Raw genomic sequence first — 16554 nt, 5'->3', positions numbered from 1 at the left:
TCAACATCTCGTTGTAATCTGAGGTAACCCTCTTCGCTGTCGACTGCACCTCCACCTTTGATGTCATCTGCAAGCTTACTAACTATACCTCTTATGCTCACATCCAAATCATTTACATAAATGAAGAAAAGTAGTGGACCCAGCGCCAATCCTTGTGGCACTCCACTGGTCACAGGCCTCCAGTCTGAAAAACAACCCTCCACCACCACCTCTGTCTTCTGACTTTGAGCCAGTTCTGTATTCAAATGGTTAGTTCGCCCTGTATTCCATGAGATCTAACCTTGCTAACCAGTCTCCCATGGGGAACCTTGTCGCACGCCCAACTGAAATCCATATTTGTCACATCGACTGCTCTGCCCTCATGAATCCTCTTTGTTACTTCTTCAAAAAACTCAATCAAGTTTCACCACTGTTTGTGTGGAAAAACGTACCTTGCACATCTCTTTTAAATTTTCTCCCCCCCCACACCTTGAACCTGTGTCTCCTAGTAATTGAGCTCTACACCCTTGGAAAAAGCCTCATACTTTCCACTCTATCCATGCCATTCACAATCTTATAAACTTTTATTAGGTCACCTCTCAACCTCCTGTGTTCCACTGAAACCAAACCCAGTCTATCCAATCTTTCTTCAAAGTCAAGATCCCCCATACCTAGAACATCCTGGTCAAATTTTTCTGTACCCTCTCCAAAGCATCAACATCTTTCTGATTGTGTGGTGACCAGAACTGTATGCAATATTCCAAGTGTGTCCTAACTAAAGGACTATAAAGCTGCAGCACAACCTGTCTATCCTTATACTCAATGTCCCTTTCTATGAAGGCAAGCATGCCATAAGCCATTTTTATTACCTTATCAATCTGCACTGCCACTTCCAGTGATTTGTGGACCTGCACACCCAGACCCCCTGCAAGTCAATACAAAAATAGTTCTGCCATTCACTATATAACGTCCATCTATACTTGACCCTCCAGAATGCATCACCTCACATTTGGCTGGATTAAACTGTATATGCCATTTTTCTGCCCAGGCTTCCAACTGATCTATTTCCTGCTGTATCCTATGACAATCTCCTCACCATCCACAATCTTTGTGTTTTCTGCAAACTTACTAATTAGACCAGCTACATTTTCTTCCAAATCATTTATGTAGACTGCATTTCCATCTGGTGGAGACTAACATCCCCAGTTGAATTTTATTTTGCACTTGTGCATGGCTCAGTAAAAGCCAATGTACATGTACCTCCAGATCCTAACTCCCACCATGTTAGAGTTCAAGTCAGAGCCATCAAGAAGCCCCAGGCATTCCAAAATTATCACAGTAAATAACAATTTTTTGTCTCAGTCCTTTGCTTCCTCTTCACTGTGCTCTGCTAAGTTTGCAAATGCAATCGTATGGAAAATCTACCCTATAGTTCCAATTATAACCAAAATCTCTTTTTTGGGGTACTGATAATCTTGCCCTGTATTTCTGGCATTACCTATTTTTATTTCACATTCTTGTGTGTTTGTAGCTCTGCTTCAAATTCTTGAAATCAGCAGCTTGTACCAGGCCATGTAATTTGGGTTATAATATTCCAGCCAACACAGAACAGTTTTTTATTGTAAGCTCCTATTTATAGCTTTTTTTATTCCACATTCACCAATTTTAAATTTTATTAAAACCACTCAAAACTGTTACTGCATTTTTACCTTGTGCAGACTGTGCAAAGGTTCCCTTTCTGCAGGTTGGTCAAATGAAACTGGCCCTCCATCAGATTCACTAGATTGGGAGCGTGTTCCAGGACTATCAGGTGTGGAAGCAGGACTAGTAAAAGGTGAGAAGGAAGATTTTAATGGACTCTTTGGACCAGCCCCAGGCAAGAGAGCAATCGGGGAGAGACACAAGTTGGCCTATATGAGAAACAGAAGACATAAAAAGGTTATATTCTATTGGCCTTAGTTAGATTTTGTATCTGTCTAATAGCTTTTAGAATTTCAGTTCATGAACCCAAAACACACTGTACCTCCACCGTCTCTAGTTTCTGATCTTAAGAGAATAATAAAGACCTAGTTCAAAACTCAGTGTTATGATCAGAAGTTGAGTAGAGTTTCCTACTGGAAAATGTCATGCTGCAGTCAGATTGCTCCAAAAACTAGGTGTGCAGCTTTCAGTCTGAGATGTAGAGTTTATATAAAAAAAAACGTGCTCTTAGGCAGTTCTGAATATTTGTAAAATTCAAGCTTTATCAAATTAAATATTACTTTGTAAAACATAACCAAAGGCTGAGATAAAGAACAAAAAATAGTTAACAATTATGGTGTTTTTTTGAAAAATTATAAACTATAAATTATAAATTAGGCTGTGGAAAATCTATGTAAACTTCACAAGTTCAACATTGCGACTCTTAAATGTTATTTAAACTGCTTTATCCTCTTCAGGAGAAGACAATTTTCTGTAAGTCTTCTCCGTGAAAATGTTCAGTCATCTTCCAAAATCCTTTTCCATCAACAGGGTGTATTACGTGAAATGATAGCCCACCTTTTTACTTCGGACACTGTTGGTCCTTTGTTACCTGCATTTTGTGTTGTTCTACTGCTTTACTGTCTGTTCCCCACACCCATTACTCTGCACATAATAAGCCACAGTTACAGGAAGTGGCAAATATTCTCAGAAACACACCTGGAGTTTTTCAATGAGCGGGGACGAAGTCTTCAATTTCAACTTTGGTGGACGGTTGGAGTCATTAACTGATGACTTCTGAAAGAAGTAGCATGTTGAGAAGCATGTAATATGAAAAATGAAATGAGACTCAAAATTACAACATTAATTTTAAATATGCATTAAGTGACCACAGGTCATTAGAATTTTAGCTTTCATTCAGGAGGTTTGAGGTTTCATATTACCTACAGGATTGGCACTATAGGATTATTTTAAAAGGTACGTAGATGCTTTCAAATGATCATTTTACCTCATCTGCATTACGGTCTGTTTCAATGTCATTCTTCATCCCACACAAAGGCAGTGAGCTAGGAGGCTTTTTCCGAACTGGTCTCTTGAGCGGTTTCTAAAGGGAAAAAGGAACACAGCTGCATTGAAATAAGTTTCAGAATATCCTAAAGTGCATCACTGTCAATAACTCTAGAAAGTTTAATCATGGCAATCATGATGCACAACCACAAACGCAGGCCAAACGTTCCCATTGGAAGTCATAAATGGATCAGGGTTGTTTGGTAATTTGAGCTGTACACCCAGGAAATTACTAAAACTCAGCCAGATTTTTTGGAAAAGCCCAGCTGGTTCACGAATATAAAGAATCCAGTCTACACTACCTGATGCGAAAAAATTATTCAGGATGGATAACACATACTGTATAGCATTGCCAGTGGTATCAAAATCTTAAAAAAACAGTTCTAATAAAGATAAAGGTAGATTAAACATGGTATGAACAAATAGAATAGCCATTTTCTTCACAACAAGTTCTCAAAAGAACAAGGAGATAAGTTGTTCACTTATTTTTAGTGGTGTTGGTTTAAAAGGGGTTGTTAATTGAGACAACACAGGGAACTTCCTGCACTTGTCAGATAGTGCCATGGAATATTTACCGTTCACCCAGACAAGCCTCAGTTTAACAATCATCTAAAGAATGGTACTTCTTCAGCACTTCCTCAGCATTGCATTCAAACACTTACCTAGAATGACACACTTGAGTCCTTAAGTAGGACTTGAACCCACAACCCGCTGAGTCAACAGAGAATGCCATAATCGAGTGACACTAATGAGAGAGACGCAGAACTTTGAACATTTAGAAACAGGAAATTAACTGAACTTGCCTTTCTTGCAATGCTTCTGGCAGCATTGGCTTGCCTTTAGGGGAAAAAGAAGCATCCTTTAGACACAACCTCACATGTAGTAAGTGATGCTATGTGCTATATATTGAGTTTAAACTCCTTTCAGTTCTTCCAAAATACAGCAAATACAGCAAAGTGCTGGAGAAGCTCAGCAGGTCTGGCAGCATTTGTGGAGCAAGATACAGTTAAAGTTTGAGTCTGGTAACACTGTTCTTCAGTATAGCTTCTTCATCATTTACAAACATAATCAATAACACATCACTTTAGAATTGGTGGCACTACCCCATGTCTATTTTCCAGCAGGGAACTGACTCTCTCCAGTGACTTGACGCCTCTGCTAACAATTCAATTCCAAGATACTTGATTCCTACTTTCATAATAAACACTTCCACACCTCTGAATACTCTTTAAATGTGAAGCCAATGCAAGATTTGCATACTGCTCTCACTTCTCCGGATGCTTCTCCAGCACAACTCAGGTCCTCTTTAAATATTACTGCCTTGTTGTTACAATCCATACCATCAAAACAAAGCAGTCACCCTGTTCACTTCCCTCAACCTTCCTTCTTCACATAATCTCCAGGATTTTAACATCCAAGCTTACCTCCACCTTACAATTGTGTTCTAATTTATCTCAACCTCATTTTCACTCTGATTAACTTCAGAGTATACAGTCAAATAGCACAGAAACAAATACTTTGGTCCAACTCATCCATGCCAACCAGGCCTTCCAATCTGACCTAGTCGCATTTTGTTAGCATTTGACCCATATCACTATAAACTCTTCCTTTTCACATACAATTAAAAGACATCTAGATGGGTAATTGTACCCATCTTCACCACTTCCTCTGGAAGCTCTTTCTAGACACACATCACGTCTGAATGAAACAGTTATCCTTCAGGTCCTTTTTAAATTTTTCACCTCTTACCTTAAACCTATGCTCTCTTGAATAGGACCTCCACACCCTGGAAAAAAAAATCTGTTCACGCACCTTATGATTTTATAAAACTTCTAAAAAGGTTCATCCCTGTGTCTCCTATGCTCCAAAGAGAAAAAAAAATGTCCCAGCTTATTGCAACCAAATCACTTATTTATGCAACGAAATGCAGGGGACCCAGGACTGATCCTTGTGGCACACCATTGGTCACAGGCCTCAAGTCCGAAAAACACCACTCCACCACAACCTTAGGTGGTCTCCTATCTTCAAGCCAGTTCTGAACATGTGACTGCAGACCCACATGACCCTTAACGCCCCACTGAGCAATGAAAGATGGGCCATAAAGAATTAAAAGAAAATTCCAGACAAACTTACAGCACAGACAGAGGCCACTCAGTCCATCATCTCTGCACCAGCTGATAAAATGACCATTCAGCCTATTCCCATCTTCCAGTTGTTGGTTTGTAGCATTAAAGATTACAGCAGTATACATGCTTATCCAAGTACTTTTTGAATGTTGTGAATTTTTGCCTAACTAGCGTTTTATACAGTTCTAGCATAACTCTCAGCTCTTATACACAATGTCTCATTTAATCAAAGGCAAGTATCCAAACTTTTTTTTTAAAAAAGTGCATCATAGCTACCTGTTCAGTCACATTCAGAGGTCTGTGCAGATGCACTGTTCCTCTGCTTCTCAGTATCCTACCATTTATTGCATATTCTCTTGCTCTGTTGACCTTCTTCAAATAATAAACCAAATTAGAAGAAAGGTAACAAAGATCGATTGACACAAATAAGAGAAATCAGAGAGGCCGATGCAACAACAGGTAATGGGGAACAAAAAAATAGAATATTGCCATACATGGTGAATCTAGTATTGCAAAGGATGAAAGGGAAGTGCAATAAGGGAAAATCCAAAAGAGAGAGAATATTGTAAAAGGAGAGAGAAATCACAAAAGTTCTCAGCTGCTAAAATACCAAGTGTTAAAAACCACTTGAACTGCAATGGAATTATAAATGACCTGTACGGATGTGTGATTTAGAACTGACTAATTATTTAAATTATTTTTAAAAGATATACATTTCCTAAGAAGAGGAGTGAAATGTCATGTACTACTATATATTAATAAGGTCAAAAGAAGTATGTGTGTAAAATATGAACTTGTTAATCCATTTGTGAAAATAGAATAAGGAATTTCAAATGTTTTTTGCTATAATTTTGTTATTAATGATGGAACCATTATTATTATTGCCTAATGTTCAATATACTTGCAATAAAGTAACTTGCAGCAAACATTAATTTCATAAAATAATCTAAATGCTTACCTCATTCTTTTCTAAGGTATTGTTCGTTCCTTGTTTAAATTTTGATGCTAATGCAGCCACTGACATAGGCTTTTCTTCCATGGTTGGCACTGCATCTCCCGAACTCTCCTAAAATGAAAGACAGACAGAACTAAAATTGAGTGACCTCACTTACTGATGACAACTTCTGGTCAAATTAGAAGGCAGTATATAATCACATTCAGTTAAAAGCATACAGCACCTCGGTTATTGTGTTCTTTACATAAAGTCAAATAAGTGCGATACATCGCGCCCAATAATGTTCCTTAACAGCAGTTTCTCTACATCATTCCAATCCATTCCATTCTTTAGCTTTAGTCTGTCAAATATACATCACTTAAGGTCCCTTACATTGAGAAGTATAAAGCATTCATTCAATTACCTGATTCAGACCTAAATTTGGGTTTATGATAATCAAATCCAATAGCCTAAGATTTTAAAATAAAAGATATAGGTGCTACCAGCATCAGTGACATTCATTGTGCCCCTCTGGTCATGCACATTTGGTTGTTGTGGGCCTCTCTCTTAGACCACTACAATCCAAGTGATTTGAAAAAATCTGAGGAAGCATTAACCATATTATAAAAGCAAAGTACTACATGTGCTGGAGATCTGAATTAAGAATGAAGTGCTAGAGATATCTGGGCATCTCTCTCTGGAGAGAGAAACAGAGTTAAATGTTTCTAATCCAATATGACTCTTCTTTGGAACTGAAGGATATTTCTTACGGTGTCAACTAAAACTATTCATAAACAGGAAATAATTACTCCGATTAATCACTCAATGCTAAAATGGCTGATAACATGGCTGCCAGAACTTGCAATCACAGGACCAGTGATGTCATTTGGTCACAACAGCTTTCACTGCTGATGTCGCCATGTTCCAAGCACAGTGATGTCAGCACCAATGAATACACAGACTACCCCACCTTTCAGAGTTTAAAAAAGTGACTTCTCTTGCACTCTCCTGAACCTCCTGTAACTTCAGTCCAGGCAGGGGGAGGAAGGAGAAAGTAGCTTCAGAAAGAAGCCTCAATTAGCCAAAATTACTGTATAGACTCACACAAAGCAGGTTGTTTTATACTGTTACAACGCATTAGCAATGAGAGTTGTACTTTCTACTGACAGACTGCCATCAGTACAGAAAGATGGTCTGCCTGCCACACAATTGAGCAACATGTCTGACTTTCAGTGACAGTGTAATAGCAGGAATATGGGCTGACTGTCCCAACTGATCTTCAGCATCTGCAGTCCTCACTTTCTCCTGACTGTTCATATCTCCCAAATGTGCATTACTCAAATCTAACAGCAGTTTCTTTAGTTGTCCATGATACATAGACTAAAAAACAAACAAACCATGGCTGTTAAACCCAAAACAAAATGTTATTCTGTGATTGGTTAGCACTTGTTGAATAATACCGAGTGTACTATTGCTACACTAGGGACTAATTGAAGATGAAGAGTGAAATTTATTACTTTGGTTTTATTTTTACACTGTATAGAAGTGAAATACTTTTCAACAAAAGAACCTTCCTTATTTAAAAATCAACAAATAGAATATGCTTAAGCCATACACACATTTTGAAATACCGTAGAACTTGGGAAAGATATTGTTCTCTTTCATTTTCTCCATGGCAATGTCTTGTCCAGCATTACCTTGCCAACTAATCAGCAGGCATTTCTCCTATCGTATAAATGCTGTGATCATGGGCCATTTGGCATTCTTGCATTTGTCCTGATGCAAGTTGTAATGTTTCAGCATGGTCTTCCTTTTTGATAATATTGCTAGCTATGTTCCATCGCTTGCTTATTGCTCATTAATCACTGCAATCCTCCAGTTGATATGCTCCCATGGTAAGATTTGTATCCATGATTTTGGCTCTCATTACTAGTGACCTCCATATGCATCCCACCCTCCCCCCAGATGTTGATGGCCAAGAATTTGGGTTAATAGTAGTACTTTAAAAACCAGAGGAAGGTGTGATTTTTCTTGATAGAGACAGCCATTATTTGACAATAGATAGTGTGAATCAGTCAATCTAAGCCTGATTATTATCCATATTCTGCTATACACTCTCACAACCTTTTCTGCATTAGAAGAATCGTGCATGGAACTGAACAATATAGATCATCAGTAACCTGCCCTTCTCTATCATGACGAAACAGCGAAAAAAAAATGAGTGAGGCCAAGCACACCTCCCTAAGGAATTTCTGCAGTAATATCCAGCAACTTTAATCACTATACTTCGCCAATCATAACCTTCTTTGTGACTGCTCGGGAAAACCTTTGAGCCACTGTTTAGTAATCCCTAGTGCCCTATTCAGTTGACACTAGCCTGATACAAAAACAATTATCCTTACCCGTTCATGTAGCACTTTCTCTTAATGTCAAGGCTGAATTAAGGTGATAACAAAGACTGCAGCCGAGGGATTTTCTCTGAACCCATGCTGTAGTATGCCAATCCGAGAGTAAATTATGGACAAATGTTTGCTGATGGTATAACTACCTACGGCTCTTCACACACGTGTAGCACAGTGGTAACACCCTTGCCTTTGTAGCAGGAGGCCCAGATCAAGTCCCACCTACCGCAGGAAGTAATAACATCCCTGAACAGGATTATTGGAAAAATTATGATGGCTTTTTTTCTAATGACCATAGAGGGAGACAAATTAGCCAGGTTAAATTTGCTCATTAGATTAGCAATTTTTATCTCAACATATGAATTAGGAGCAGGAGGCCATTCAGCCTGCTGAAGCCTGTTCATATGGTCATGGCAGATCATCTTGCATTTTTAATTCTATATTTGCATCCACCTCCTAATAACCATTGATTCTCTTGCCCAACAAGAATCTCTCTCTACCATACAAAGCATTAATGATCTCACCTTTGCTGCCTTGAGGGAAAGTGTTCCAAAATTTAAGCCTTATACAAAAACATTACATAAAGAGATAGCATGTAGGGGTTACAGAAACAGTAATTGTTGATTTCATGCAGTTTGCTTACAATTTATTTTCTTTGACAGCCAACATGTAACTCTAGTTACACCCTCACCTGATGCATCCTGTTCACACCCCTATCTAGCTAATTTGCAAAAAAGTGGGAAAACGTGCACGTACAGATTTATACCAGAAGCATGTTGGTGGGCATCAGATAAGAAGTGCTGCTCCACCTGCACACAAGGGAAAAGTACACTAATTCCCAGTGACAGTCTTCACCTTTGCTATCACAACATATGGAAGAAAATGTCTGAAAAACTTCAGTGCAACTATGGTCATCATTGCCCAGAATTTTCACTTGACATCTTGATAACACAAGGGATATCTTAATCTGTAAGTGGACAAGACGACGAAACAGTAGCTGTTAATTTCACGCAGTTTGCTTACAATTTATTTTCTTTGACAGCCAACATGTAACTCTAGTTACACCCTCACCTGATGCATCCTGTTCACACCCCTATCTAAATCCATTTCTGTCTTCATGTGTTGGGTATATATAAACTGATTCTGTTTTAAATATATATCCAGCTGTCATATACTGCTGGGAGTTTTAGGTTCACACAACTTGCTGATAAGATGCTCAGCCAGTAAAGGCAGTCTGCTCGCATGGCTGGATTATCTTTTCAATTCATGGGCAGTAGCTATTTTTAAATGACCCCTATTAAACTGACTTTTAAACATAGCCATCTGTATTGCTTCTCACAATAATCTTTGAAGTTCAAACGGAAAACAATGACAGGAAGCCCAACCTTTATGATGAGAAATTGTCAAAAATGCCATCAGCAGCATTAAGGCAAGAGCACTTAACTGCTTCACATCTTATAGTCAGACTGCTATGCTTTTTGTACATGTGTAAATACAAAAGTGCACATTTCAGAATACAAAACAATGCCATTTTAGGAAGATTTAACAGTAAAACATGATATAATTGTACCATTTCTTCGATCCTCTAAGCCTTTAACATTACAAGCAGTCTTCAACCAACAGACAAACTAAGTAAAGTAAGTTAAAATGCAGGAGTTATTTTGAATATTGACAATGTATAAGTCATGGTATGTCACCAAACATTCAGTTCCGTTGAATTCAAAAGCGTGAATACTGCACGTTATGTACATAGAGTTAGATATGGGCTAGGTCTTAAAACATAGCCTCGTGGAGTTGTCAGACAACCAATGCCACTGCTCTCCTGGCTTCAACCAATTAGCAGAAGATGGAATACTGCTTGTTTAAAAAAAAGAGCATTTATGTTACAAGGGTTGGTGAGACTTACCGACCACTATAACAAAAAGTGCAATGTGAACGAACAATTTTTTTTTTCCGTTCAACAGGTAATAGCCACATAAAACAATAGGTGTTCATAGTACAGGAGGAATAGAAAGACATCAACCAATTTATTAGTTTGCCTGCCTTTAACATGTCGTTGATCTGCAGTCCAATGATTAGTTCCAGATGTGAGATTCAAGTCCCTGAAGAATTGTGCATGTTTCAATTAGATCACCTCTCCATTTTCTAAACTGCAATGAGTACAAGCATAACCTACTGATTAAAAAAAACGCCTGTATTCCCAGGACAAACCGAGAAACTTCTCCAGATATCCTCCAATGCCAGTATATCTTACCTTAGGAGACCAAAACTATTCACTGTATTCTAAGTGTGGACTACACTCCCCCCTCAATCTTTTGTTTTTAAAAAGACTGCGTGAACTTCAGGGTTCCGAGTGCACTGATCAGTCGGACATGCAAGGGGCTGCATAGGTCAAAGGAAATGTTGGGTATGGCCTAACTCGCACTTTATATAGTTTAACAAAACCTCCCTATTTTAATTCTCCAATCCCTTTGAAACAAGAGCCAACAATTCCATTTGTCTTCCTGGTACCTGCTGAACTTGATTTATGATTGCTGCAGATGGACCTTCCCCCTCCACCCTCCCCCGCCCCCGCCCCCCCCAATGCCAACATGCTGCAGCTTACTGCAGTCTTTCTCCATTTGAGTAACAGTAGGCTCTTCTGTTTTTCCTGAAGTGCATAACCTCACATTTTCTCGCATTGTGCTCTATGTGGCAAGTTTTTGCTCACTCACTGTCACTGTCTATATCTGTCTGTAGACTCCACGTCATTCTCACAATTTGTCTTCCCACCTCTTTTTGTAGTTAGGATATTCACTTCCCTCATCCAAGGCATTAATATATATATTGTAAATAATTGTGGACCCAGAACAGATTCCTGTGGTACTCCATTAGTCACGGGATACCACCCTGAAAATGCTCACCTTATCCCATCTGTATCTTCTAGGAGTTGGCTAATCCTCTATCCATGCTAATATACCATTCCCCAACACAATGAACTCTTATGTTAAGTAGCCATACATAGTACCTTATTAAATGCCATTTGGAAATCGAAATATATTGCATCTATTGATTCTTCTTTATCCTCCTTCAAGAACTGTAAATGTGCCAGGCATGATTTCCCTTATTAAAGCCACTTTGGCTATGTTTGAATTTATTATGCATTTTCAGTGCTCTGCTAAGGGGTTGATTCCACTTTGCCCTCTATCTTTTCATAGATAGAATGAATTTTGCTACCCTGTTTGATAATATATGTTATTGAATTGAATTGAATTTATTTTCACGTGTACCAAAGCACAGTGAAAAGCTTGGTCTTGTAAGCAATGCAGGAAGATCACAGAGTTGAGTAGCATAGGTAAGTAAATAATAGGTAAACAGCAGCAAAAACAAAAACACAGGTACAGGCGAATGTTAAGAGTTTGTGAGTCCATTCAGTATTCTGACAACAGTAGATAGATACTGTTTCAAAACCAAAAGGTGTTCAGGCTTCTGTACATTCTCCCCGATGGTAGAGGTTGTAGAAAAAACATTTCCAGGGTGGGATGGATCTTTGAGAATGCTGGAGGCCTTTACTTAACAGCTGGCCTGGTAGATGGATTCTATAAATGAAAGGTTAGCCTTTTTGTCTGGGCTGAGTTCACCACTCTCTGTAACCATGTCCGATCTTGAATGGGACAGTTCCCATACCAGGTAGTGATACAACCAAACAGAATGTTAGTTTACCTTCAAAGTGGTTTTCAAATCTAGTTATTAAATTTTGGTCAAATTTTGTTGGTTTCTAACATTTTCCAATTCTCTTGCTATCTAATCTTTTTCTCATAAGTTTTTTTTCTTTCAATTTGATGTTATCCTTAACTTCCTTGATTAACCATGTTTGGTTTAATCCCCTATCCTTTGGATATATGGTTGTGAATCGTAAGTCATTTTCTTAAACATCTGCTACTTTTTCCTTAACTGTCTTTTCTGCTAAATTTATTACATAGTCCACTCCAGCTAACTCTGCCCTCATGCTTTGTAAATTTCTCTTAATTGTTTAGTTCAGTTGCTTCTTACCCAGGTTTCTCACTCAAACTGAATGCTGAGTTCTAGACGTTATACTCACTGTTTTCCAGCAAATCTTTAACTCTCAGATCATGTATTAAACCTGCCTCATTGCACATTATCAGATCCAAAAAAAAGCCTGATTCCTACTTAAGGAATCGTAAGGGATTCAATGGGTCTAAATCTCAGTAGGTTTCCTGAAGCCTCCTGTGTCTTCCATAATGAGGAAAAGCCACATGCTTCAATCTTTGGAGTTTTGTTTACCCCTTTGAATTTCATCTACTATGTGATTCTTGCTTTTTAACCATTCTACGATTTTCTTAAAATCTCTTATTAGCCTCACTGTTGTAAAGTCGTTTTTTTTTTGGACCATACTGAAAAAAAAGGCATAAAATGTTGATTTAAACCAAAGAATTTGAGGAGGAGATATTACATTTTTAAATACAACTTACTGCAACACATTTGATTTGCATGTACAATGTTGCCTTATTCAAGCAGTGGGGGAGGATGTTACAAACCTCAGATGATGTGCACGCTTCAGGGCAGTTTTACCCAGAGACAGCCCTTTGATTGGTTTTTCAATTGACCAGCCGTTGAAGATTCAAGAGAGCTCAGCGTTGTAACAGCCACATGATTGGCTTCTAGACAATTGCTATACATTGGTAGGTGGACAGGAGAGCAGAAACATCAAACTTCCAAATAGAAAGCAACTCAGTCTCTTTCTGCCTTCCTCCTGTGAGGAGAAATAACAGAAAATCTGATAGCCTTTCTCTCTCTCTCTCTACTTTGATCTAAATTGCTCTCTCTGTAAATTTCTTTATTGAAAAGGAAAAGAGCTACCTTTGCAGCCATTGAAAAAAGGTGAATCCTCCAACAAGTGAGCACAAGACTGAGAATCAGTGTATCCACAACCTCACATCAACAGGAAAAATTCAGTAGAAAGGAATTCAGTAGAAGTCTGTGATCCAAATGGAGGTCAAAATTGTGCTTCTTTGACTTTTCTTCCCCACATCCATAGAAAACCATTGTCTTATCTCGGTGTGTCTGTTTGTATGTGTAGGAGAGTTTTTTTAAAATGTTTTAGTTATGCAGTTGTAAGTTAGCAATTTATAGTCCTTTCTTGCAGTTCATTAAAAACAATTTGATTACAACAAATGGTGTTTCCTGGTTTAATAAAAACTTCATGACCTGAATTAGACAATTAGGCAAAACTGGGCAACTCAATGGTTTAACCAAATTTTCACATTCCTGACAATTATAGAAATAACGAGGTGTGATTTTCAGCATGCTACCCCAACGAGTCATGATATTGTCTACTACAATGAAGGAAAAGTGAGTGAAATAATGCGTCACATCTAATGCAAACGTATAACCAGAATGTATTTCCAACGCAAATATTTTATGAAAAGTAAAATAAATTCAGAAGAGGCAGCAGAGAAAGTTAATTTGAAAATCTATCATTTTTTTAATGCCCTGTCATATCACACTGACAGAATCAATAGTGTTTTCTTCAAAAAAAAGGGAAGTCATTTGTTTCCATAACAATCTCATGCACAATAACGTTTTTTACATTTCTGCGTTTGCATTAAGAGTCCTCAGGAGACTGCAAGTGATTAATTATTTACTGTGACAACGTAATTCTAAAATGTATAAAACCTGGCCAAAAATACAGCATTGATAAAAAGTTTTTAAAAACAAATGCTGGTCTAAGAATTGAGTCCATTAAAAGTCACAACAATCAGACCCATAACATGAAAATACAAAAAACATCCAGGAGAAAATTCTGATGTCAGTTTCCTGTCTTGTAGGACTTTGAACAGAATGATTCAGTTTCTATTTCTGGTTTAGTACTTTAAGTTTTAGTGAGAAATTTTTTTTAAAATGTAAAATGAATATGAGGTAAATGAAATTTATTTCCCACATGTGGGAATGTCTACTATATAAAAGAGAAGCTCAAGTATAGATTTAAAAAAGGGAGGTTTTAGGTAGATAAAAGGAAATGTTTTAGTTTGGAAATCATAGATATTATAAAAGAAATGATAAAGTATAAGCATATCTGATATTGTTTAGACTTTATAATTTTTCCAAATCATCCTTGTTTTTCTAAACAAAAAGAACCATATCTCGATTTCCCAACCTTTGACCTATGTAGGCTTAGATGTACAGCACAGAAACAGACCCTTTGGGCCAACTTGTCCATGCCGACCAAATATCCTAACCTAATCTAGTCCCATATCCCTCTAAACCCTTCCTATTCATATACCCATCCAGATGCCTTTTAAAATGTTGTAAATTGTAACAACCATCACCACTTTCTCTGGCAGCTCATTTCATACATGCACCACCCTCTGCATGAAAAAGTTGCCCCTTAGGTATCTCAAATTTTTCCCCTCACCCTAAATCTATGCCTCCTATGCCTCCCCACCCCAGCGAAACCTATTTATGCCCATCCTGATTTTGTAAATCTCTATAAGGTTACCCCTCAGCCTCCAACACTCCAGCGAAAACACCCAAGCTTATTCAGCCTCTCCCTGTAGCTCAAATCATCCAAATTGGTAACATCCTTGAAAGGGTTCAGAAAAGATTTACAAGTTTCACAACATCCTTCCAATAGGAGGGAGACCAAAATTGCATGCAATATTCCAAAAGTGGCTTAAACCAATGTCCTGTAGAGCTGCAACATGACCTCCCACTCCTATACTCAATGCTCTGACCAATAAAAGAAAGCATACCAAATGCCTTCTTCACTACCTTATCTACCCAAGACTCCACTTTCAAAGAACAATGAACCTACACTCCAAGGTCTCTGCTCAGCCACACTCCCCAGGACTTTACCATTAAGTGTACAAGGCCTGCCCTGATTTGCCCTCTCCAAAATGCAGCACCTCACATTTATCTAAAGTAAATTCCATTTGCCAATCATTGGTCATTTGGCCCATCTGATCAAGATCCCATTGTAACCTGGAGGTTTCCTTCTTAGCTATCCACTGCACCTCCAATTTTGGTGTCATCTGCAAACTTACTAACTGTACCTCCTATGTTCACATCAAAGTCATTTATGTAAATGATGACAAGCCGTGGACACAGCATAGATTCTTGTGGCACACCACTGGTCACAGGCCTCCAGTCTGAAAAGCAACCATCTACCACCCTCGGTCTTCGACATTTGAGTCAGTTGTATATTCATTTAGCTAGTTCTCCCTATATTCCATGTGATCTTACCTTGATAACCAGTCTATTAAACCACACATATACCATGCTTTCTGCTTTCTCCAATAAAAAACAAAAGGTAGAAATGTTGGTCCACGTACTTTTAAACATTCTGAAGTTATTAATAGACAAGTATCAGGAGGCTGGTTGATGCAACCTCAAGTAGACCAAATGTTTGCAAAAATCAGTCTCTCAATAAATGCAATTTCTTCCAATAACCAAGTACAGTGAATAATTATTTAAAAAAGCATTACTAAACTACTTCTCAGGGATCATTGCTCCGTATAGTGTTAAGACCATACTTTATTTTCCATATCGGAATGCTGACTTAAACAAAAAGAGGACAGTTTTAAAACCAAGCACTGTGCAAAGAATTGCTGCACTTCTAAAACCTATTTACTGAAACTCATTGCCACATACAATGACATTGCTGCTTTGTTCTAGGAGTAGGTGGAAGTTGTTCTTTGACATCACAGCACAACAGTGTATGTGCACAGTGAGAAATGGCTGGCAACAAGTAGCTGATTGACAACTGCTTATCATAGCACAAACTAAATATGACAATACTGATTAGTTCCTGAGCAGCTGAACAGCTGGAGTGTGGACTTCTGAAGGCACAAGTTTGTGTCTCTCCTTGTTCAGTAAGACTACCTGAAGAAAGCAAATTACTTTTTTCCACCAGTTGCTGGAAGCAAGTAAAAGACTTTTTTAAGTTAGTGTGCCAAACAACCTGTGCCTCCTGTGAAAGAACCTGGAGACAGGAGATAGAAGAACTCCAAGTTATGGCAAGCAAGAGGAACTTCTCAATGAACCTATGGACTGATGGATTGCACAGTGCTGTCCCAAGATTTTCCCT

At 38.2% G+C, this 16554-nt stretch overlaps 1 protein-coding gene across 1 annotated transcript in view; it reads right to left on the bottom strand.

Moving 5' to 3' along the window:
* The window catches only part of zgc:153184 (uncharacterized protein LOC751652 homolog), a 69517-nt gene that overhangs the window by 11628 nt on the left and 41335 nt on the right, over nucleotides 1–16554 (bottom strand). The window contains exons 2-5 of the mRNA XM_060833617.1: nucleotides 6091–6198; nucleotides 2948–3043; nucleotides 2659–2736; nucleotides 1689–1889 (exon numbers count right to left, since the gene is read on the bottom strand). Of these exons, the coding sequence (XP_060689600.1) occupies nucleotides 1689–1889; nucleotides 2659–2736; nucleotides 2948–3043; nucleotides 6091–6198 (483 nt within the window). The remainder of the gene's footprint in view (nucleotides 1–1688; nucleotides 1890–2658; nucleotides 2737–2947; nucleotides 3044–6090; nucleotides 6199–16554) is intronic.

Source organism: Hemiscyllium ocellatum, chromosome 12 (genome assembly GCF_020745735.1).
Source record: "Hemiscyllium ocellatum isolate sHemOce1 chromosome 12, sHemOce1.pat.X.cur, whole genome shotgun sequence".
Classification (NCBI taxonomy): Eukaryota; Metazoa; Chordata; class Chondrichthyes; order Orectolobiformes; family Hemiscylliidae; genus Hemiscyllium; species Hemiscyllium ocellatum.
This window is presented reverse-complemented; position numbering and strand designations above follow the sequence as displayed.